We start from the raw sequence: 25581 nt of genomic DNA on the forward strand, positions 1-25581 counted from the left end.
AACCCAGGAAACGCCTCCTCTGGGAAGCCTGTCCTGAATGCTTCCTGTGTTCCCCCTTCCCCTGAATCAGACCCCTACCTTCCTAGCCCCCCACACCTCCTCCAACAACGTCAGCTCCTCCACGGGACAGTCTGTGTCTTTCACGTCTGCAGCCACAGCTCCCAGCTCAGGCCCTGGTGCACAGCACACGAACATCAGGAAAACTGGGAAAATCCAAAACAAGTCAGAAATACCTGGGTGAGAAGGATCCTCGTGTGTGGTTCCCAGCTGGGGTCCTGCAGGTGGGCTGGGTCCTGGGGGTTTGAAGCAAGGACTAGTTGTCAAAAGGCCAGTCACTTGTTTGTGAGAAGGCCACAGGAGGTTACTCAAACATGCAATGTGGTAGACAAAAATCTTTCAAACTCCAGGTCTGGAAACATTAATAAAATATGTTCTTAGTGGCAAAAACTGTTGGAAACCATCAATTTTTGTGATTTCTCTGTCTTCTTCAGTGAAGTGCATCCAAGATGCAGAGACCTCTTCCTATTTCTTACACATGATTTCTGAAATAATACTAGTACCAGCTGGTGGGTTCAAGAGATAAGTCTGTTCCTGCCCTGAGTTTAGAACTGAATGAATGAGAGACATGGGATTTAGAGGAAAGAGGTGAGAACGTCAGCTTTGTTACTGATAAAATTGCAGAAGCCTATGCTATCTTCCTGCGTCTACCCTACTGGCTGCCCCAATTCTCCCTTCAGCATCCAGAATGAGTCTTTTACAGAAAAACTTACATCCCATCTTTCCTCTTCTCAACACCCCACCACCACCACCACTAAGGCTCCTCATCTTTCTCAAAGTGAAATCCACTATCCTTACCACATTCCCCGCAAAACCCTCACTCCACCTTGTTTGCCATTCCTCAAACACACCCCATGCACAGGCCTACCTCAGGGCCTTTGCACCTGTTCCCTCTGCCTGGCTCACTCCACTTTCTAAAGGTCTCTGCTCAGATGTCACTTTGTCAGAGATGCTCTCCCAGACCCACGATCACTCTCCATCCCCTGTACCTGGCTTTATTTTTCTCTGTGGGTCCACCTGACATAGTATATATGTATTTATCTGTTTATTTCCTGCTTCCCTGTCCCCCTCCACTCAACTGTCAGCTCTGGGAGGTCGGGCTTTTAATTTTGTTCCCTGCTGTATTCCCAGTACCTAGAACTTTCAGAAAGTATTTTTGAATGAATGTATGAATAAAGACAGGATTGGAAAGTGTGGTTTAGCTCTGTGGCCACAGAGGGGGTTCCTAAACCATCTCCCCAAAAGGACAGTCCATCCCATCTAATGGCTGATGGTGCTGGACAAGCACAGATCCCTCCTTTGCAGGACAGAAGTCCTTTTCCCTAAATTCATCAGCAGATACCTTGCAGCTCACTGGGAGGAGAGAGAAAGCTGTATATGTTTCTCCCATGCTTTTCCCTCTTGGAAGGTGGAAACATCCACTGCTCTTAGGACACAGGTGGAGCAGAGCAGAGAGCCCCCACAAACAGTGAGGGCACAGCAGCTAACCCCCTGCAGCCTTACCACACCCTGGAGAGTCTTCTAAGCACGGCATTGTCTATGCTTCCCTAACCCATAAAACAAGCTCTGTGGCTAGTACGATGGTGACCTCGGTCAGCAGACAAAGAAACTGGATATTTATGTTACCTGCTTCCAGTTCTCCAGATGAGAAATGATGGAGCCAGAAGTTGGAGTCAGGTGGTCAGACTCCAGAGCCTGTGCTGTTAGCCATTACCCTCCCCTATTGCCTTAGAAATGCTTGCACAAGTTATCACAGGGACGCTGAGACCCAGCAAGTCATAGACTTATGTCAAAGCTGCACAGGAAACTTGTAAACCTAGTCTGGAACCCCTGCTACCTCAAGTAGTGGACCAAGCCCAGAGTACTCCGTGGGGAGAGGTCATTCTCAAGGGTTTGGATATTGCCCTAGTTTCCTAGGGCTGCTGTAACAAATTGTCACAAACCAGGTGGCTGAAAACAAATTCACCCTCTCATAGCTCTTGAGGCCAGAAGTCCAAAATTAAAGTGCCGGCAGAGCCCGGATCCCTCTGAGGGTTCTAGGAGAGATTCCCTCCTGGCCTCTCCCAGCTTCTGGTGGCTTATGGCATTCCTTGGCTTGTGGCTGCAGCACTGCAATCTCTGCCTCTGTCTTCACGTGACTTTGCGCTCTGTATCTCTTTCATATCTCTTTCTCCACAAGGACACCTGTCATTGGATTTAGGGCCCATCCTACATCCAGGATGATCTCATCTCAAGATCTGCAAAGACTCTTTTTCCAAATAAGGTCACCTTCACAGGTTCTGGGCATTAGGGCTTGGACGTATCCCTTTGAAGGATGCAATTCAACCCAGTCCAGGTATCTACGTGTCACAGTCATATGTCTTCCTTCATCTTCTCACCTCTATCTCTCCTCACTTGGAGTCTGCTCCCAGATTTCATTTTGGGCAACCACCTCTCATCCCTTGGGTACGTCTTGGTGCGACTTTCTTAAAACACATGGCCCCTCACCAGAGTCTCTCTGTTTCAATACACTGAATCTTGAGTGGACTGACCAAAAAGTATGGCCAGAGCCCACTCAATCCAGCAGCCCCACCCTGGAGAACTCCTCAGCTGGTTTCTGCTTTCCAGACTCCCAGGGCTGCCTCCCTCTTTTATGAATCTGCTTCCCCAGCCTTCTCTTCAGTTCTGTGAATTACCTGACATCCCTGCAATGAGTCCTTTTCTTGTTTACATTAGCCAGAATTGGCTTCCGTTGTTTACACTCAAGAGGCCCAATTAACCAAAGGATTATAGGAAAACCGAGTTCAAGGATGACCTGGACACTTGTCCCATCAGCCCCTGTCCCACAGTCACAAATCATCTCACTCTGCCCAGCTGTCCCACAAAGCTACGTGCTGGGTGGTTCCAGGCTCTTGAGGGAGTGGGAATGATTCTGTAAAGCTCCTCTCCCCTCCCGGAGAGAAACTCAGGGAACAGGCATGACTGACGGGAAGCTGAGTGCCTGCCTTCTGTCTTGTTAGGGGGTCTTCTTCCAACCCAGATCCACCTCCCACGGAAACAAAGTGGGCTCCAGCTCCTTCGGGTCCAGGCAGAATGTGGCCCACTGCTCCTTCGTTTCAAAACCTCCTCTTCCTTCTCCACCAGGCACACTCCGAAGAGACAGGCCATCCCTTGTGCAGGGTGGCTTGGCACCCTGCCTGCTGCCACCCCTCCAGGACCTGTCCCCTTGACTGACGACGTCTCCCTAGCAGCTGACACCTGAGCCCGAGAGGGTGAAGAGCCGCCACGCTCCCGAAATAGATGGTGACACAGCGGAAGGCAGATTGAGATTAATTCCTCTCCCCGTGCCAACAAACAGGCCGGCAGCCAGAGGCCCTCTTTGGGGCCTTTCCCCTGATCTTGGGAACTGTGTAATGACAGGCTCTCCTAAGCGCTTCTTGTCATTAAAAATATTTTTTTGCTTTCCTAATTCCATTTATTATGCCAAGCCTGCGTATACGCTGAAACAATAAACAAAAAGAAGGGGGGATAAAAGAGCCCACAAATACATGTTTAACACATTGGCTTACACGTTTCTAGGTTTTTTTTCTTCTGTGTGTGCACGTACATAAATCCCCAGAATAGATATACTCTGCCACTCTGGTATGGATAACCATTCCGGGAACATCTTTCATTCCACCGATATAATTATCAAACATCACCTATAATGGCTACAGGGTATTTTATTGTGCAGATGAGGCATGGCTTACTTGCCCAATCACAGGATGTTCCCAGCTTTTTTTTCTTCCTGAAGGAAAGCTGCTATGAGCACCACGTACACATTCTTAATTATCTCCCCAAGACAAATTCTGCCAAGTTGGAGATTGTGTGAAAGTCCCTGAACTCATGTCAACAATGGATTTTGTTACTTTTTCATCTTTGCCAACCTAAGCCATAAAAGAGCACCCTGGTGATTAAATCTGCATTTCTCTGATTACCAGTAGAGTTGAACATTGTATGGTATGCTCACTGGCCACGCAGAGTTGTTCTTCTGTTAAGTGCCTGCCCAAGACCTGTGCTAAGAGCTTCGCAAGTCTTATCCAGGTGTGAGAAGACTCTGGTGACAAGGAGCACTGGGGAGAGAGGCTGATCCCCTCCACCCAGCTCACTGCTGGAGCTACAGCTCCCAGGGAAGGGGACTCCCTGCCGCACACCCAGAAGGAAGGACATCCTCCAGGACCACTGGCTGTTGGTCCCACTGCTCTTGGCCAGAGCTCACCACTGCCGTCACACTCCTCTTCTGCTCACTGGAGTAAGAGGGCTCAGCGTTGGCCGGTGGAACACCCAGCCAGGCCCTCCCTGCCAGCCTTCCCAGAACCCAAACCCAAAGGACCAGGAAACAGAAGCAGCTTTGGTTCTTCCACATGTACAGCCAGACTTTCAGCCTCCTGATTTCACAGAATCATACAAGGTTAGACTTGAAGGTGCCTTGGACATCTAGTACCCTTCCCCAGTGTCTCCCTTTATTTTGCAGATGAGAGGCCCAGAGAAGTTGGGCAACTTGTCTAAGGCCACATGGAGTCTGGACGGAACCCAGGTCTCCTGACTCCCCGTTTAGTACTCTTTCAGGGCATCAGGTTCTTAGTTCACTGCAAGCACCTGGAGTTGCATGTACCATGGCCCCTGCTGCAGTCGCTTTGTGTTACAAAGGAAGACTTCGTGAGGGGGCATCGCAGATGGCAGACAGGGCTTGCTCTTGCTTCTGGGGAGTGGGGTGCCGGGGAACACCTGCTCTCATTCTTTGTAGTGCTGACCTTTGCTCCCCACCACCACTTTCATTAAAAATCACCGCATGGGGAAAATTCCCAGTTGTCCTCACTGTCTCAGCCGGCAGCCACTTCATCTGATTAAGTCATCTGCTGATTTCTACCAGAGGAAGATGCATCAGCAGCGTCAGGTCAAGGGCTCCTGCTTGATCCTGGCTCCACAGAGCATGTCCCCATGTCCACCACCTCCACTCTGATGTCACCTCCTCCATGTCCACCACCTGCACCGTGATGTCCACCTCCCCCGTGTCCACCATCTCTACCCTGATGTCCACCTCCCCCGTGTCCACCATCTCCACCCTGATGTCCACCTCCCCCGTATCCACCACCTGCACCCTGATGTCCACCTCCCCCGTGTCCACCATCTCCACCCTGATGTCCACCTCCCCCGTGTCCACCATCTCCACCCTGATGTCCACCTCCCCCGTGTCCACCATCTCCACCCTGATGTCCACCTCCCCCGTGTCCACCATCTTCACCCTGATGTCCACCTCCCCCGTGTCCACCATCTGCACCGTGATGTCCACCTCCCCCGTGTCCACCATCTTCACCCTGATGTACACCTCCCCCGTGTCCACCATCTCCACCCTGATGTCCACCTCCCCCGTGTCCACCATCTCCACCGTGATGTCCACCTCCTCTGTGTCCACCATCTCCACCGTGATGTCCGCCTCCCCCGTGTCCACCATCTCCACCATGATGTTCGCCTCCCCCGTGTCCACCATCTGCACCCTGATGTCCACCTCCCCCGTGTCCACCATCTTCACCCTGATGTCCACCTCCCCCGTGTCCACCATCTCCACCCTGATGTCCACCTCCCCCGTGTCCACCATCTCCACCCTGATGTCCACCTCCCCCGTGTCCACCATCTCCACCGTGATGTCCACCTCCCCCGTGTCCACCATCTCCACCCTGGTGTCCACCTCCCCCGTGTCCACCATCTCCACCCTGATGTCCACCTCCCCCGTGTCCACCATCTCCACCGTGATGTCCACCTCCCCCGTGTCCACCATCTCCACCGTGATGTCCACCTCCCCCGTGTCCACCATCTCCACCGTGATGTCCACCTCCCCCGTGTCCACCATCTCCACCGTGATGTCCACCTCCCCCTTGTCCACCACCTGCACCGTGATGTCCACCTCCCCCATGTCCACCACCTGCACTGTGATGTCCACCTCCCCCTTGTCCACCACCTGCACCGTGATGTCCACCTCCCCCATGTCCACCATCTGCACCCTGATGTCCACCTCCCCCTTGTCCACCACCTGCACCGTGATGTCCACCTCCCCCGTGTCCACCATCTCCACCGTGATGTCCACCTCCCCCGTGTCCACCATCTCCACCGTGATGTCCACCTCCCCCGTGTCCACCATCTCCACCCTGGTGTCCACCTCCCCCATGTCCACCATCTCCACCCTAACACCCACCTGCAGTATTTCTACCACCACAACTGCCACCACCTCCATTATAAACAACAGACATTTGCTACGAGTAGGGCCCTGAGCTGAGTTCTGAGGATACCAACCAGGGTCTAGTTATTATGACTGATGAACTGGTCAGAACCCTGTGGCCAGGCCAGCATGAGGAAGTCTAAGACCGGCCCCGTGAGTCTGGTACCTCCCACTACTCACGGTGATCGATGCTCCGAGCCGCTCAGAGACCCCCACTGCAGCCCCCTCCCTGGACCTGCCCCTCGGAGCACCCAGTGTCCCAAGTTAATCTCTGCAGGTAGGCACACTGACAGCTGGAAGAAGCGACATTTTGAGTGTCCTGGGGGTGACGAGGTGCGTGTGTGTTAAGTGGGCCCCCTCAGATTACACTGTGAAGATGCTGTCCTATGGGGAAGTGATATGTACTGAAACTCTTATCATTTACCAGGAACTGCGATAAGAACTTCAGCATTACCCCGTCATTTAACACTCTTTCTCAACAGCCCTTTAGAAAAGTGATTCTCATCAGCGGTGATTTTGCCCCTCAGCAGGCATTTGACAATGTCTGGAGATATTTTTGGTTCTCATACTGGGTAGGGTGTTACTGGCATCTAGCGGGTAGAGGGCAGGAATGCTGCTAAACACTTAGTGCACAGGACGACCCCCAAGGCAAAGAATTAGCCAACCCATAATGCCAATAGCACCGAGGCTGGGATGCCCTGTTTTGGGGTATTTTTTTCTACCCCCTTTTTTTTCTTATTTAAATTTTGTGGTAAAATACATATAACATGAGACTTCCCTGGTGGTGTAGTGGTTAAGAATCTGCCTTCCAATGCAGGAGACACAGGTTCCATTCCTGGTTGGGGAAGATCTCACTTGCCGCGGGGCAACTAAGCCCATGCACCACCACTACTGAGCCTGCGCTCTAGAGTCCTCGAGCCACAGCTATTGAGCCCGCGTGCCACAACTACTGAAGCCCGTGCACCTAGAGCCCATGCTCCACAACAAGAGAAGCCACTGCAATGAGAAGCCCAAGCACCGCAATGAAGAGAACCCCTGCTCACTGCAACAGGAGAAAGCCCACGCGCAGCAACAAAGAACCAACACAGCCAATAAAAAAAGATTTTTTTAAAAAAATACACATAACATAAAATTTACCATCTTAATCATTTTTAAGTGTACAGTTCAGTGGCATAGAGTACATTCACACTGTTGTGCAACCATCAACACCATCCCTCCCCAGAACTCTTTTCATCTTGCAAAACTAAATCTCTGTGACCATTAAACACTAACCCTCCACTCCTCCTCCTCCCAGCCCCTGGCAACCAATGATCTGTGTCTATAAATCTCACTATTCTAAGGTGCCTCAAATAGGTGGGATCATACAGTATTTGTCCTTTTATGACTGGCCCCTTTCACTTAGCATCATGTTCTCAAGGTTCATCCATGTTGCAGTATGTGTCAAAATGTCCTTCCTTTTAAGGCTGAATAATATTCCATTGCATGGATGGACCACATTTGGTTTGTCCATTCATCCATCAATGGACACTCGTGTTGCTCCCACCTTTAGGCTATTGTGAATGATGCTGCTATGAACATGGGTACCAACGTGAAGTAGGTTTCAGATGCAGAGACCAGGGCTCCAAGAAGCTATGAGACTTGCCCAAAGCCATACAACTTGTCTGTGAGGGTCTGGACTTAAGGGCGGGCCTGGCCGTCACCAAAGCCCATCCTCTCTCCATGACAGCACAGCATCCTCAGTCTTGACCGGGCTCACTCACATGTGGGTCATCGGTCAGACTTCACTCACCTGCCCCTCTCTGGGGTGACCTGGCAGCCACCCCCATCTGTGCTGCTTGTGACAACCACTCCAGGACAGCTCCCCACGAGTGCTGCACTTCCCTCTCAGCCCATAAAGCTCTATGCCCCAAGCAGCTCCAAAACAACTTACCAACATAGCAATTCTGATTTTTCTGGGAAGTCAGGAACCAGGCTGGGGTTTTGTTGTTGTTGTTAGATTTATGCTTCTTCCGGCAGCGGGGACCAAGGGCAGCCCCAGGACGCGGTGGCAGACACCTTCGCCCTGCAGCTTTCAACAGGTCCCAGCCCTGTGGGGGCAGAGTTGTGGGCTGTTGGGACGTGACCTCAGGGTGCCGTGTCTGGAGTGGGGGGTGGGGGTCATTAGAAACAACCTGTGCAGGTAGAGAGGATGCACCATCATCTGACGCTCTCCTTTCACAGGTGGAGAAACCAGCCTGAGGAAGTGGTTACTTCCCTGTGGAGACAGAATCATGCCCCCAAAAAGACCACATCCTAGTTCCTGGAATCTGAGAAAATGTGACCTTTGAAGATGTGATTAAGTTCAGGGTCTTGAGAAGGGAGGCTATCCTGGATTGTCCAGGTGGGTCCAATGTAGTCACAAGGGTCCTTATAAGAGGGAGGAAGGTCAGAGTCAGAAAGGAGATGTGAGGATGGAAAAAGAAGTCAGAGTAATTCAGAGCTGCAAGCCAAGGAATGCGGGCAGCCTCTAGAAGCTGGAAAAGACCAAGGGACGCAGACATCTTGATCTTAGCCGTAAGTCCCATTTTGGACTTCTGACCTTCAGAACTGTAAGATAACAGATTTTGCCATTTTAAGCCCGTAATTTTGTGGTAACTTGTTGTGGCAGCAACAGGAAACTAATGCATCCTCCAAGATCATACAGTGCGTCAGTGGCAGAGCTGGGCCTGGGGGCCAGGGGTCCCCACCCTCAGTCCTGAGCACCTGCAGTGACAGCACCTTGAGACACATCCACGGCTCAGGGTGAGCCTCTGGAACTGGGTCCTTGGGGTGGTGACACAGACTTTGATTTACAGCTGACAATAATAGCAGCCTGCGTTTACTGCTGCTTTCTGTGTGCCAGGCACCATGCCAAGCTCATCACAGGGGTTATCTCTTTGATCCACATGATAGACTTATGAATATTAACGTTCATATTTTACACTTGAGAAAACTGAACCACAGAGAGGTTAAGCAATCTGCCCAGGCTCACACAGCTGGTAAGCAAAGGAGCAGGGTTCCAACCACAGTGGATCTAAATCCAAAGCCCGTGCTGCATCCCCCACGAGTGCCTGCCCTGCAAGGAGAGGGAATAGCACAGGCCCGGGAATCAGGGGCCTTGGCTCTTGTCTTGGCTTTTCACGAGTTTGCTGTGTGGCTTTGGGCAAGTCAGTCCATCTCTCTGAGCCATGGTTTCCTATCTGAAAATAAAGAAGAATAGACAAGATAACCCTATCATCTAAGATTCTGTGAGTCTTCTGGGATGTTTGTACCAAGAGGCCAGAGCCTTTGTCAGGTTCACTGCTATGTCCTCAACACCTGGAGTTGAATTTGTCTTCACAGGTGTTTAGGTTGCTCTGGTTTCTGCTAAGATGTTGAAGTCGTCATTGGTATACACTCTCCAAGGCCAGCTTCTGGATTGGGGATGCTCACTGACTAAGTGTAGGGCTCTGGACCCAAGAGAATGGGCTTGTAACTAAGGACCTCTAGCTTCTGATATGAGATGTGGGAAGCTGTGCAATGGTTAGTGACAGAGCCCCTGGAGCCAGGCTCTCTAGAGCATGGAGCAGAAGCGTGACAAATATTCACAGGTGAGTGAAGGAAAGAATCTGGTGGCATACACAGGGGGCAGCCCCGCTGTGTCTGGAAGCTCAGGTTACACAGGCTCAGGAGAGAGCCACAGAAGGCCAGTATCCTGGTTCAAGGGGAGCTGGACACACACTGGACATACATGATGCATTTTAGAAATCAATTCCGGTTGCTGGCAGGTGATCTGGTTTCCTACAGTGACTGGCGTGAGCAGAGCCAGACCTGCAAGGAGCAAGGGGCTGGGAGCTCTTTCTCTCTCAGCTGCACAGCTTAAGAGCTTCATCTATTTAGGTTCAGAAAGAAGCATGGGTGAGGAGGGGAGGGGAAGGGAGGTGGAGCAATTGCTCCAGGTATCTTGACAGGCACAGTCACTGAATTTCAAGCATGCTGGAGCCTCCTTCGAGACATGATTCTTTGGCCAGCAGAACCAGGACACAATGAAAGTGACCCCAGAAAGTCAGTCAGAGGACTGAAGCGCACGGGCAGAAATCTCACCCAATACTTCATGCTCCCTTTAGCACCACTGACAAGTGGTCATTTGGTCTCTGCTTGAATGCCTCTGATGACAGCAACCTCACTACCTCACTAGGCAGCCATGCGCAGAGCCCTTACAGCTAGCCGTTCCTCCTTATAGCACATCAAAATCAGTCCCCTTATAGTGTGCAACCATGGGTCCATCTTCTGAGGCCAAAACAAGTCTCCCACATTCAGTGACATCTCCTCAGACATCTGGAGAAAGGGGACACGTCCTTCCACATCTCTCCTTAAACCTCCATTTTCCTATGTTGATATGGTCTTACTCTCCAAATACAAAGAGTATCTGGCAATTTCCAACAGACAGGAAGCCCAGCTAACTGCTTACAAGCTGCAATTTGATGAGGCCTGGGGGCTCCAAGCTTCCCCCTAGGCCTTCCCATGTCTGAAATTCTGCACAGACTGTGCCTCCGTAGTGAGCTGAGGTCCCTTCCTTCTGCCTTTACTCTATTTATTCCTGGTTAACCCTCAAGTCACTAACACTTTGATGAGAATTAGTTTACCAAACTGATCTCTCTAAGCAAGGGGAGTGGTCCTGGAGGCTGTCTCCTCTCTGCTCTTCTCCCCTTTGCCTTGTGTTAGCATATTGAGCACCTAATACATGCCAGCACTGAGGTAAAAACAGCGAAAAAATCATTTGTGACTACAATTCAGTAAGGGCAAAAAACAAAGAGTAAATCAGTAAGAGGTATTATTATGCAGCAGAAGGTGACAGGTGTTATGGAGAAAGAGAAGCAAAGTGGGGAAGGAAGGAGAGCTGGAGGTGGCGGGTCACAGGATTCAGTGGGGCTGGGAGGAAAGGCTTGGTGAGAAAATGGCATTTGAGCAAGTGGCAAAAAGGAACAAGGTGGGGAGGTCATGTAGACATCAGGACAAGGGTGCTCCAGGTGGAGGAAGCAGCAAGTGCAAAGGCCCTGAGGTTGAAACATGCCTGGTGTGGCTGGGGAACAACAAAGGGTCTGGGTGTCTGGACTAGAGCGAATGGAAGGATAATTAGGCCAGAAAGGAAGGAGGAGGTCAGATCATGGAGCGGGGGATCTTATAAACCCCTGGAAGAACCTTGGTTTCCAATCTCAGTGACATGGGAGTTATTGGAGAGTTCTGAGCAGTGGAAGGACATGACTTGATATCTGTCTGGCAAGCAGGGAGGGGTCATTGTTCCAGGTAAAGCTCTCAGAAGAGCAGAAAGTAGGAGTTGAACTTGCTTTCAACAGGTGTTTAGTCTACTCTGGTTTCCACTAATATGTTCAAGTCACCTTTGATTCCCTCCAAGTCAAGGTTCTGAGTTGGCAAGAATCACTAAGTTTGGTTCTGCAACTAAAGCATGAGTCGTGAATCTAAGAGGGTGGGCTTGCAGATAAGGGACCTGGTTCTGACATGAGATTTGAGAAGCCATGCAATGGTTAGTGACGAAGACCCTGGCTCCTCTGTCACTTCTTGGCTGGTGACCTTGGCCAAGTTACATTAACCTGTCTGTGTCCTGGTGTTCTCACCTGTAAAACAGGCTGAGCCTGGCATTGACCTATTTGGAAGACGCTAACAGACTTTGAGCTACCCTGTCCACTACAGTAACTACCAGCCACACTTTGAGAACGTGATCACAGCCCGTCTGGACTGAGAGGTGCTATAAGTATAAAACACAGCCAGATTTTGAAGACTTTGTATGAAACCAACAGTGGAAAAATATGAATGAGTTTTCTATCAATAAGTTGAAAGAATAACATTTTGGATAGGCAGGATTAAATAAAATACTAAATTCATTTCACCAGCTCGTTTGACTTTTTTAAATGAGGCTCCTAGAAAATTTAAAATTCTACATGTAGCTTGAATTCTATTTCCACTGGGTGGAGATGCCCTAGAGTGTTTAGCTCAGGGCCTGGAACATAGTAGACACTCAATAAACAGAGCCAATGAGAGCAGCCAGCTTGGGGCAGGAAGCGGGGACAACCCTCAACCACATAAACCAGAGCCCGATTTGTTCCTTTAGCTCCTTATGTTCCCATGTGCAAAGGAAGTGAAGCAATTGGTCTTGACATCATGAAATCCAAGGGCTGGATGCCACTTTGGAGGCTACCAAATCCATCTGCCTGCCTCTGGCAATGTGGGGGGTCATCACCACCCCTGCAGTAGCTTCCCAGGGCTGCTGTAACACAGGACCACGACCTGGGGGCTTTACAACAGAAATGCATTGTCTCATAGGTCTGGAGTCTAGAGGTCTGAGATCAAGGTGTGGGCAGGGCTGGTTCCTTCTGGGGGCTCGGAGAGAGAGGCTGCTTCCTCTCTCCTAGCTTCTGGTGGTTTGCTGGAAACACTTGGTGTTCCTTGGCTTGTAGATGCATCAGTGAACTCAACCTTCACTTTCATCTGGTGTGTTTCCCGTGTGCATCTGTGTTCAAACCTTCCCTTTCTTATAAGGACACCAGGCATACTGGATTAGGGCCCACCCTAATGACCTCATCCTGTTCAATTATATTTTCAGTGACCCCTGTATTCATCATGACTTTCACATTTTATATCTTATTTAGTTTTGGCATCTTGGGGCCTTGCCCCCTGGGGAAGGACTGTCCCTCCCAGGGTCGGCCAGTTCCTAGAGGCAGTAAACCCCTGCTGGTGAGCACACCCTTGATATGCAAACCTACCAACCCCAGTCCGTGTCCCACTCACCGTCATTTATCAGCTTCTTGCAGACACTATCTCCCTGCCCTAAATCACTGCAGGGCCAGGTACTAGACAGCTAGAGATCACCCTTTTAGCCAGAGCCTCCTAAAATTATTCAAACTAACCAACCCTTAACCTGCCTCCTCTGCTTCCTCTGTCTCACCCATTCCTTCCTGCAAAAACCACAACAAAGACTCTCACCTGTTCTTCCTTCCACTCTTTCTGCCTCCTGACCATCCTGGTGCTTCCCTGTGTGGCCCTGCATGGCTCCCATTCCTCCTATTTCTAGACATCTGTGAGTATACAACCTCATCCTTCAAGACAGTCATTCTTCACGGCCCCATTTTCTCCCAAAGCCCTCTTACATCAGTATTTCCCTGATCTTCCCGACAAACCTCAGGGTAACAGATGAGGGAACCACAGCCCAGACAAGTCAGGTGAACTGCCCAGGTCAAGGAGGTGGCAGCACCAGGGGGTCCTGACCCTCAGCTCTAAGCATCTCAGCCTCTCAATAGGACCATATGACATCTTCATTTCTGATGCACACAATCATTTATGATGGTTATGTTTAAAAAGAGACATCATCTCATTGGTGTCTTATGAAAAAACAGTACTATACTTTATAATAGTGTGGCGGGGGGCTTCATGTGAAGAGAAGAGGGGAATGTACTTTTGTACCTGCTGATTTGAAGAGAGCCACCGCCAGGTGGTAGAGCCTGTGCCCAGGGAACCCACTCAGGAGACCTCTGCTGGGAACTGGGGGTGAGGGGCTTTAGGACCGTCTCATCCCACGACCTGGAGGAGGCTAGGTGGGGAGGGCACAGAGCCAGCCAAAGTCAGAGCTAGGAGAGGCCTTCAAGGTCATCTAGCTCTGGAGTCTAAAGCTGGTGGCTGAGGAGAGGAACGCAGACACCACCGTGTTCTGGGGGGTCCGGCCAGCCCGGTGCTCAAAGCTGTTTCTCATGTGCATGTGGTCCCCCTCCTGCCCCACCTTCTCTGATGACTCCCACCTACACCCCCAGGGCATCTGAGGTCACCTCTCATGATCTAGAGCAACTGAGAAAGGGGATGTGACTCAGGTCAACTGCTGGCTGACAACAGCGTGGGGACGGGGTCCCCAATTCCTGACTCTCTGGATTCCAAGTGGCCTGCAGCTCCCTCGAGGTTCTGACTCCTGCCCTTGGCATTGGAACACACAGATAATGCCCATCTACATGGATTGTAGACATCTGGGATTTGACAGGGAAGGCTTAAATGCGGTGGGATTTGTAAGCCTGTTTGCACATTTCTATGAATTGGATAAGAAAGAAAAGAACAGCTTCTATGTGTGTGCTGGAAGAAGCTGCACTCTGAGCACCTTCACAGGATGTCACTCGAGGTCAAAGGGGCCCGGGAATGTCAGGGGATTTACCTGCCATCAGACAGTTCACTGGAAGCACGGCCAAGGTCATGGATGCCTAGCTGGATGTCCAGTGGATGGCCTGCCCAGCCTCCATCCCTAAGCTCTGCCCCCCGAGAGTCTCCTCCCAGGACCTGGAAATTGGGACCAAGACAGCACAGTCTCGCCTGGCCTCAGCTGGTCTTGTGAATGGAGCAGCATATTTTTTGCCACATGGATGGAAAAATACAGAAAGCCCATCAGTATATGAAGCGGGGGAAAAAGCACGAGAAGTGGAGAGTGAAAGAGGGAGGTGCTGCGTTCCCTGCAGTCTCCCAGGTCTCACCCCTGTGTTCCCTGGAGCCTGACTGTTCAGGGCTTGGGTTCCTGGTGACACCCACATCCTTACAAGACACCCTTCTGCTTGCTTATGTCAGACGAAGCTGACTTTCAATTCAGCGGGGCAGGCTGAGATCTGCAGCCTCGGTGTCCTAAACTCCCCCCACCAGCCACTCACACTGCACCTTGCAGAGCAGGGGCTAACAGACTCCCTGAGTGAACAGCCACCCGGCCGTCTTGCCAGCACCGCTCCAACAGATGGGGCGGGCACAGCCCTTCACAGGAGAGAGCCCGAGGCTTGGGATTTGGCCAGCGTCACACAGATCTGCAGAAGGAGCCCAGGGAGCCCTCATTGCGAGCCTCGGTCTTTGTTTAAAGGTGGTCTAGATACCCTTGACTGACCAAAGTCGGGGAGGGGGTATCTGGTGGGGACAAAAGCCAAGGCCAGTGATGCTGGCCTGTCCCCCAAAGGCCCTTGTGACAGAGGCCTCGGGTAGGCATTCGTCCTCTCACACACGCCCGCAGCCCCATGGAGCCCCTTCTGGCACTGGGACACAGCAGGGAGAGTGCTAGTCTGGAGCTCGTGTTTCTAGAGGGACAAGACTTGTGACCCAGACAATGTGAACTCGTGAGCTCCATGCCATGGACACAGCAAGGATACAGAACAACAATGAGCAGGGTGGGGATAGGACTGCTTGGGCAGGGTGGTCAGGGAAGGCCTCTCTGAGGAGGGGACATCTCATGGGGACCCGATGATGAGGAAGATGCAGCCATTTGAAGGTGGAAACGTCTCAGCAGGAGAGAGAGCCCTAAGTTCAGAGGTCCTGGTTGGTCACTGGCACCTGGCGTGCACCCAGGACAGACGAAGGCCAGATGGGGCCTCGCGGACATGGAAGGGAGCTGGTTTCTTCCAAGTGCAAAGCAAGCCATTAGACGGTTTCCAAACGCACCATATACTGCACCAGCAGCTGGGGATTCAAGGAGGAAAAGACACTTTCTGTGTCCTCAACACAGGCCAGACCTGTGAACTGGCGAGGTCGAGTAGTGGTCAAAGAGGTAATACAGCATCCAATGAGGTCACCCAGGCCAGCCTCCCAACCCAGCCTCGAGGCACAGAGGGGTTGGAGGCTCGAAGGCTAAGTAGGAACCAGGAAGGTGGAGGAGTAGAGGTGGGGATGGGAAGCGCGGGAGGGAAGAGCAGGGACCTGGCTGGCACAGCTTGGGCAAAGGCCTGAGGGCAGGAGCCCAGGACACTCCTAGGAACAGAGTGACACACTCTGCTGTGATTCTGTGGTGACCGAGTTCAGGACACGACGTGTCTCACATAGCCAGGAGCTCGCCGGCTTCAGGTCCTCACGACAAACCACCTACGTGAAGGTCCTTCTGGGCCATCACCACACTGCCAGCCCAAAGGTGACAAGGCCTGCCAAGCACCTCATTCCCAGCTACATCGGAGACCACGGGATTCTGGGACAGCGGGCACTGGACCGCCACTTGGCTGAAAGGCATAAGCCTTTGGGTATCTGAGTCAGCTGGCAGCTGGTCAGCTTCAGGTAAAAGTGACACTGGCCTCCCCAGAGCAAACCCCCAACTGCTCGTGCTCCCCCAGGGCTGTCCCAGCTGGGCAGGAGCGCAGGTCCACCGTCCCATGTGGCCCGGCAAGGAGGTCACCCTTTGAGTTAATTGATAGAGCAGCAGGAGGAAGGTGACATTTCCAGAACGATCCGGCACTTGGGACAGAGTAGCAGGACCGGGCGGGGCTCTCCAGGGAGAAGAGAGACGGGGCGGGGTTGTCTCAGGTCATGTTTGCCGTCCACTCTCCCCGGGACTCCAGATCGCGGTGCCCGTAAAAGCTGACACCCGGCCGGGACACTGGGGATGGTGAGAAAGGTGACACCGGGGACTCAACTCTAATTGAGACACAAGTGAAAAAACACACGAGCCTGTGGCACCAGGACATGCACAGACCTGTCAACAGCAGGAGGAGGCCACTCGCAGGCGCGAGGGAGACCTCAGTCAACCTCTGCCAAGAACGTGGTTCTCTTAGTGAAACAGAGCAGGACCCTGTGGTCCTCGCCCACCGCCTTGCTGTCCTCAGCCTGCCTCTTATCTGTGGAAAAGCTTTCGCCACATAATGCGTTTAATCAGAGAAGTGAGACAATGCAGAAACAAAGAAAAGCAGTCAAAGGGGACCAAATAATACTTTAGTCATTAAGCAGAGTCAAGGGCCTTTAGTTCCCTCTCAAGGGCTATAGATAAAATTCTGAATCATATCCTGTGCGCTGTCTTATAGATACGTAAACCCTCACCAGGTGGAAAAAGTTGACTACATGATGACCAGGCTGCAGCCAGGATATAAGCTGCCACAATTCCGAGAACGGGCCTCAAAGAAATGGAAACAAACCGACCCTGGAACTGAAGCTTAACTGTATTAAAACAATCAAGATGACACTGGTCAGACCACGGATGACCAATTTCAAGATGACTGTCAGAGCGGACTGTATTGTTTCTGCATGTAGCTCCCTCCCCCGTCTATAAAAGCTCATCCCTGATGGTCGGCGGCTGGGGTGGGACGGGGGTGGCCTTTGGACAGGCATCCACCCTCCCCCCACCCCCGGTTACCGGCATCCAAAATAAAGCAAACTTTCCTTTCCACCAACCTGGCCTCTTTATTGGCTTTTGAGCAGCAAGCAGCTGGACCCCACCTTCGGTTACACTAGGTGTACAAACACACGGGAAATGTCCAGTCTGCTGGTGAGCAAATCATGCAAATTACAGCAATAAGAAGATGTCATGGTTCTATCCAATTGGAAGGCACGTTTAAAAATAATAATACATGGGCTTCCTAGGTGGCGCAGTGGTTAAGAATCCGCCTGCCAATGCAGAGGTCACGGGTTCGATCCCAGTTCCAGGAAGATCCCACATGCCGCGGAGCAACTAAGCCCGTGTGCCAAAAAAAAAAAAAAAATAATAATAATAATAATATATAAACCTGGGAGATGGATGGTGAGACACGTACTTCCTATTTGCCAACAGTGCCCACTGTCTGGGGTGCAATTAGTCAAAAATATATCCATCTCAAGCCAGTGTCTAATAGATAGAAATTATAACAAAAGTATATAGAAACTGGAAAACAAAAAAATAAGAAAAACCAGAAATATTAGCAAAAGGAGATGTAGTATTAGCCATCTTAATATGTGATGAAATAGAAGTCAGCCAAAATATTTACAAAGATGAAGAAAGAATCACATTCCAATAAAAGGGATAATAAAATAAGATATAATAGTTATGAATATTCCTATCTTACAATACAACCTCAAAATACAATGCAACAATTGCGGGAAGAAATAGATGAATCAACTGTTGTAGTTTTAGACTTTTAACACAATCCTCTTGGAATGAGGTAGGAAAAAAGTAGCCAAGAAATAGAAACCCTGAACAATGTAGTTAGTATGCTCAAGCTGTTACTTATATGTAGAACTCTCAGCAGCACTGAATACACATTTTTGTGCACTCATTGGATATTTATAAAATTTGACCATGTACAAAGGAAGCCTCAATACATACCAAGGAACAAGTAATGATGATAAAATCAGCATAATAACTAACAGGTGCTTAGAATGTGTGACGCACAGTTCTAAGTAATCTGAATCCTCGGAAAAACCTGTGAAATAGGCCCCTTATTGTTCCCGTTTTATAGCTGAAGAAACTAAGGTACACCAAAGCTAAGTAACTTGTCCAGTTCACTCAGCTGTGCAACTGTTCTTAACCATTATGTCATACTAATGATGCTCTGCTTAAAAAAAAAAAAAAAAATATATATATATATATACATATATATCCAGAGGTTTAAAATAACCATAGACTGTGACGTCTGTGATTCCTCCTCAAAGAATCCACCCCGAAGAAATAACGAGGTGTCCACAAACTTGCTTGAATGAGGATGTTCAGTTCAGCATTGTGTGTATACAAAAAAGAAAACAATGCACATTTCTAACAACAGGAGACAGGTTCAAAGACTAGATCTATACAATGACCTCTTATACGGCCACCAAAAGTTAAATTCTCAAAGAGCTATAATGACAGAAAACTCTCACAACTCAGTAAGAGAAAAAGTCAGTAATAAGGCATATAGTACAATGTCAATTCGTTTAAAATATATATACATGCATAAAAATAAAACCAGAACTAAACACAATACCAATAAGAAAAAAAATATATTGTACACTTTAAATATTTGCAGTTTACGGTATGTCAATTATACCTCAATAAAAGTGCCTTAAAAAATAAAAATAAAATAAAATAAATGTCATAATTCTAGAAAATTTGAAAAATGTGGAAAAATAAAAATCGCTTATAAAAGAACAGAACTAAACAGTAAAACTTTCATAGTGGTGGGATTCTGGGTGGTTTTTATTCTTTTCATGATATTTCTCTACATTTCCCAAGTACAAGAGACCTGTTATTTTATAATCGGAAAAATAAATTGCTTTTATTTTCAAAGAAAAAGAAATAGAGTCACCTTGGAGAAAGGACCTGTGTGACTTCCAGGCAAGAATCAGCTGTGTCCCTTTGGCTGAATGACTGTTTCTTTTGTTACTATGACAAGAAGTCCTCACTCATCTGACCAAACCAGGCCGTCATAGCATCTGACACCAGGAAAGGGAGGTGGAGTTACTGGAAGATGGGGAGCTGTGAGTCCGGCCTCGTAAACCAGCAGGGTTAGTGATGTAACTGGTGAGCACCCCGCCCGCCATGAACCCCCACCTTGACAGGATTCTGCCTACAGGGTCCACCCCACAGGGACCAAGTCACCAAACGCCCAGATGCTCCCAGCAGTACAGTGGGCCTTGTCTCGGAGGCTTGCACCCCCCAGGGGGCCGGGGTGAGCAGACTCGAGGCTTGACACGTGGCCGTGTTTAATTTTCCCCCCGTCCCCCACTTCTCCCAGCCCTTCCCTCCCCATAGCCTCTCTTGCCAAGGTCCTGGGCGCAGCTCAGCTCTCTCCCCGGGGACTCTGGGCTGTGTCCTGCAGGGCACACGAGGCCATGGCTACAAAGAGAGGCGACAGAGGGTGCCTCAGGATTCAGCCTAACCCCTGCCCCCGACTCAGGCTTCTCCTATGATACACTTCAGGGCGCGGTGTGACCTGTGCCCCTGGAAAGCACGCTGGCTCCGTGCACCTCAGAGCACAGAGACAGCCCCTTGCCTGCCAGCGAGTTCCTCATACCCAGTGGCCTTTCCTGCCTGAGGCTCTGGGCGCAAGGCTGGGACACGTGAGATGTCCTACGAGCCCAGAGCCCCGGGCTGCCTGAGCGCTCGGCCCCCCGCACTGCGCAGAGACTACGGCCACCTGGATTCCAGCAGAGGGGTCTCTGGAGGGACCTGGTCTCCCCAGGCCTCAACTTCCCAACCTTTAAGACACAGACAATCTTCCCTTCCTGAAACCACAGAACTCTAGAGTTGGAGGGAATCTTAAAATCCTACTACCCATACTCCTTTGTTTACAGAAGAAAAATCTGAGGCACAGAGAGACAGGAAAGTCATAGAACGTCACACAGCATTTCCACAGCTGCAGCAAAGAGACGTCCCCCTCCAGCAGCAGTTTTCAAGCTCTAGTGAGTGTGCACTGCAAGCCCCCTTCAGGGGGTGGGGGTGGGGGGAATTTAAATGCAGATCCCCAGGCCTTATCTCCCAGGCACACATTCAGTAGGTCTGGGGGCCCAGGAATCTGCATGTCAAACAAGCTCCCCAGGTGCTCAGCACACACAGGCTTCTCACCGCCTGTGTGTTTTCATTCCCTACCCCCCTCACTGGGCTGCTGTAAAGGGAAGGCAATAGGAGGGACTGGAGGGCCTTTTAAAGATCATTGTCTGCTGAGACGGCCGCTGTCCTGCTGCTTCCCTGTCTCCCCAGACCCTCCCTATCTCCCTCTCTCTACCCTGCTGGTCACCTGAGCCATTTCCCAGGTCTCTTGCTTCCAGGTCTGAAGCCCTTTCTACTTAAAGAGAGATGGTCACTGTCCCCTTGACGGCACACTGTCCCACATGGCCCAGGACCTACTGTCTCCGGGAAGAATCACCAGACCAGGTACAGAATCTGGGGCTGGAAGGTCAGCTGTCACCTATGAGAGTGGGGGATGGTAGGACAGTTCTGGGGCCATTCTCACCCTCCAGAAAGAATTAGGAGTGGGGTCAGACACTCCTGAGTGCAAGCTCATCTCAGTCACTAACGATGTGACCTTGCGCAAACCACTTCACTTCTTTGCACCTCATTTGCTTCTTGTTGGGTAAGTTGTGGGTGAAGGTACTTGCCAGACACAGGTATTATATTAAAAAGACAGCACTTGTAAATCACAGACCGCCAGCACAAGGTAGGGCCATCGGGTAAAACACAGGACAGCCAATGATGTGAATTTCAGGAAAACAACAAATAATTCTGTGTGTGAGCATATCCTAAATGTTGCACGGGACATACTTATACTAAAACATTATGCATGATTTATCTGAAATTCAGAGCAAACTAGGCATCCCAGGGTTTTGTTTCTTTGTTTTCTTGCTTGGGGTTTGTCTGCTTGTTGTTGCTAAGTTGGCCGGTGGGCACTCTGGCAGGTGTCCCCTTGCCATCTTCCTTCGGACCCAGGACCAGCAGGCTGGCTCCCCCTGAGTCCTCAGACCCAGACACCTCCGCCCCCTGCAACCAAGCCCCAAAGGGGCCTTCACAGAGGGGATCAGCCGCACCCGTGATGTCCCTTGATGGGTGACCGAGTGCTCCCATCAGCTCAGAGGCTCACCTGGCAGCCGATCTCGTTTTTGTGCTGTCAGGGATAGTCAAGGTCTCTTGCTCTGCTTCTCTGGGGAAGGAGGGACAGGGGAGGTAAAGGAAAGGTGGTCCCCTCTGCTTCTTCCTCTGAATTCCCTGCCCTGGGCGCCTGCCTACAGAGCCCTGGAGCGTGTGCCCCATGGCGCCTGGCTCTCCTTGGTGGGAAGTGGGTGGTCAGCATGGCCAGGGGCCGGGAGCCGGGAGGTCCTGGTGCACCCCGCCCCCAGCTGTTTTTAACTCTCTGTGTGACCTTGGGCAACTCACTCCCACCACCTCTCCAGGTCTTCTAGAGAAAACAGGGTAATAATAACAGCACTAATACTTATTCGTATTTCCTGTGTGTCAGGCACTGTTCTAAGTACTTTATAGATAATACCCTTCTAATTCTCCCAACTGGTAAGAAGTAGAGGCAGGATTTGAATCAAGCGACTCTACGCTGGATTCTGGGCTCTTAGCCCCCTTGCCTGCTGCCTCTGTGAAAATATGAGAGGCCCAAATGCAGGAGGAGGAGGGAAAGGAGTGATTGACACCTAGCAATCACCTACTCCTTGCTAAAATCACGGCGCCCTTGACAGAGCTGACCTCGTACAACCCTCACCTCAAGCATGCTGTGGGATTCTGTTCTCCGGTCTGAAGTTAGAGGCAGGGAAACGGAGGGGCAGAGAGGTCAGGGACCTGCCTAGGGTCATAATCTGAGTCTACATCACAACTCAGCTCTCTCACTTCAAGGCCTGGGCTAGGTGCTCCACACCCACCCCACCTCTGGTCCACTGCTCTGGCCACAGAACACGGCCAGAGAGGTCAGAGCTGCTCTTGGTACTTCACCGCATGAGACGCTGGAAGCCCCCTGCTGCCCTCCCGCTGCCTCCATCCTCTCCCCACCAAATGAGACCAACTCTCCAGCAGGGCCTGCACACTGGTCCTTGCTCTGGACCTGTCCATCATCACCCCAGCCACACCTCTCCATGTGGTGGCTCTTTGCTTTCCTATATTACAGACAGTAAGAAGAATAACATTTTGTATTCTCACTGCTCATTAATTTACCCATATTATCTGGTTTCAGTGCTGACAAACACTGGTCAGATGGACTGGTCAGAATTCCTGTGTCCCAATTCCACACAGGAGGAAGAGGAGGCACAGAGAACTTAAGTGACCTGCTCAGAGTTACCCAGTCTATGCCTTCCAAATCGAGGGCTCTTTAGAGACCTCAGAGGTCAACCAAAGTACTTTAGAGATGAAGAAATCAAGGCCCAGTCAGGATCACGTCCTGGTCAAGGTCACAGCCATCTATGGCAGAACTAAGACTGAAATCCACAGCTTCTGACCCACAACACCTAGCCCTCATGTGAAGGACAGTGGGAACCAATTACATCACCTCAACTGACAATGGAGGTCATGATGCCACCTCCACCAAGCAGCAAAGGCAGAAGCTATCAGAACCAAGGCAAACGCCATTTCACAGTGAGGTCTGCATGTGGACCTTCCTGTCTCCAGGACGGTCTTCTCGTGGGGAGGGTCTGGGGAGCCAGGCAGGTGAATGAAGGCAAAGTTTAAAGTTGGCAGACTCTGCACCTTGCAGGTTAGATCTTTTTAGGACTCGCCCGTGTGGTAGAGCCAGCGTGGGCTTGAAAGTGCCAGCTCAGGGGCCCGCATCTGCAGAGAAGTGATTGCCCCATGCCTGGCATTTGTACTCAGTGACAGTACAAAATGAATACGTGAGCACAGGAATTCAGGACATAGTTGAGCAGCATTTCTGAATCCTTAATAAATGGAAAAAATACATATTTACCGGTGATGAATCCACATCTACATCACTTTTTATACTGTGGATCTTACAGTTCTGGTTCCTGTTCTGCCAAACCCTCAGGGGCAAGGTGGGAGGTGGCGTCTGGCTCTGAGAGGTCACTGCCGGGACCCATGCTCACATGTGCACCAGTGGAAGCCTGGAATCCACTGAAGGTAAGGACATTCCACCTGCTCCTCGTCCTGGGGTCCCCTCTTCTTGGCTCTGCCTTATGCTTCCTCCCCGCTGGCCTTCACAGGCCCCTTACCAGCTGTGCCCTTATTTTCCTGTCTGTCAGGCGGGCATGTATGTCCATGTCACCAGCCGAAAAGTGTACCAGGCAAGCAAAGGGTGCCCCAGCCCACAAGATTTTGTTCAGCAATTTCACATCTGGGCTGAAAAGCTACTGAAATGCAAATCTTTACTGCATCACTGGCTTTTAGCAGGCTGCTGTTATTCCTCACCAGGAATATTCCTCACCCCTTTTAGCCCAAAGAGCAAATGGGGAGCTGAGCCACGAAGACCTGCTCAGGCTACAGAGGTTGTTGGAGAGCTCTTAGAACTGGCGGGCTCTCTCTGCATGTTCAGTGCAGCGAGACCAGTGCAGAGCCGACTTCCACTTAGAGGGGCCCAGGAATAACCCACATCTACCAGTACCAGGACCCAAAGCCTGATAAGATGATCTCGGAAATCCAGGTCCCGAACACTGTTGGAGAAACGGGCAAAAGCACTGGCAACAAGGTCCAGAAACTCCAGAGAATTCCAGATGTGTTCCTCCCTACTCCCCTTCCCTAGTAGAGTCCCAGGAAAAAGTTCAGGCTGGGAACCTGCGAGGGTTACACCGGGCACAGCTCTCACCCAGGACAGTGGCCATGAGCACCCAGGCCTTCCCTTCCAGGCTCTACCTGAGGCCGCTGCCCGGAGGCTACTGGGCTGTGGCAGCGTCTCCCCGGCTCTCCCTCCTTCCCTTCCCCCGCCGGGCCTGGCAGACTCACCTTTGGGCAGCTTGGACACGTTCTCCTGGATCCAGGAGAAGAGGTGGGCGAAGTCGCAGTCGCAGAGCCAGGGGTTCCCGTCCAGGCGCAGGGTGCGCAACGCGGGCAGCGCGGCCAGGGCGGCCACGTTGAGGCTGCGCAGGTTGTTGTCGTTGAGCTCCAGCACCTGCAGCGACTCCAGGGTCTCGAAGGCGGCCTCGTGCACGCCCGCCAGGTTGTTGTTGGCCAGGCTCAGCTTGACCAGCCTCCCGGCCGAGCGGAAGGCGCCGGCGCCCAGCTGGGTCAGGTTGTTGTAGCTGAGGTCGAGGAAGGCGAGCTTGGCCGAGCCGCTGAACGTGCCCTCCTCCAGCGAGCGCAGCGAGTTGTTCCTGAAGTCCAGGTAGACCAGGTCGCCGTAGAAGATGAAGAAGTCCTCGGGGATGTGCTGGATGCGGTTACCGGCCACCAGCACCTTGCGCACGTCCAGGGGGAAGGGGTCGGGCACGCTGGGCAGCCCGCGGTCGCGGCAGTCCACGGTGTGCGGGTCGGTGCAAGCGCAGCCCGCGGGGCACGCGTGTCCGGGCCGGAGCAGCAGCAGCAGGAGGCTGCAGAGCCCGAGCGTGGCGGCGGCGCCGGCGCCGGCGCCGGCGGGGGTGCGGGGGGCGGCGCGGGGGCACATGGCCGGGACCCGCGCGAGCGGCGGCGACGCGGACGCGGCTCTGGGGCCGAGCCCTGGCGCGGGGCGGCGCGCGGGGCCCCGGAGGCCGGCCGCGGGGAGCCGAGGGCGGCCGGGGCGGGGAGGGCGTGCGCCCGGGCGCGCGGGGGCGATGGAGCGCGGCGCGCACCGACCAGGGGAGCCGGGCGGCCGGGGCGGAGGGGGGAGAGCCGGGGAGGGAGGGGCAAGGGACTCGCGAAGGATTTACCCGGACAGGAAATTAACCCGCTGGAAAATCCCGGAGGAGAGGCGGGAGAGGTAGGGGTGGCGAAGTGACCGTCGCCGGACGCGGCCCCGCCCCGGCAGCTTATGCCCAACACTGGGCCATAAGACCTGTCGGACTTGGCGCCGAGCGCTCGACGACCAAGTTCGGGTACCAAAGTGCCCCCAACCCCAGTGGATTTCCGAGGGCGTGTCGGGGGCGTGCGCCCCGCGCCTGCACCCGCCAGGTGTCAAAGCTTGCTCCCCGCGCGCAACCCC

At 51.8% G+C, this 25581-nt stretch overlaps 1 protein-coding gene across 1 annotated transcript in view; it reads right to left on the minus strand.

The window, feature by feature from the left end:
* The window catches only part of LRRC38 (leucine rich repeat containing 38), a 39160-nt gene extending 14095 nt beyond the window's left edge, over positions 1 to 25065 (minus strand). Inside the window, exon 1 of the mRNA XM_057732614.1 lies at positions 24408 to 25065. Coding sequence (XP_057588597.1) covers positions 24408 to 25065 — 658 coding nt within the window. The remainder of the gene's footprint in view (positions 1 to 24407) is intronic.
* Between the last annotated feature and the right edge of the window lie 516 nt (positions 25066 to 25581).

The sequence above is a fragment of the Hippopotamus amphibius genome, chromosome 1 (assembly GCF_030028045.1).
Source record: "Hippopotamus amphibius kiboko isolate mHipAmp2 chromosome 1, mHipAmp2.hap2, whole genome shotgun sequence".
In the NCBI taxonomy this organism is placed as follows: Eukaryota; Metazoa; Chordata; class Mammalia; order Artiodactyla; family Hippopotamidae; genus Hippopotamus; species Hippopotamus amphibius.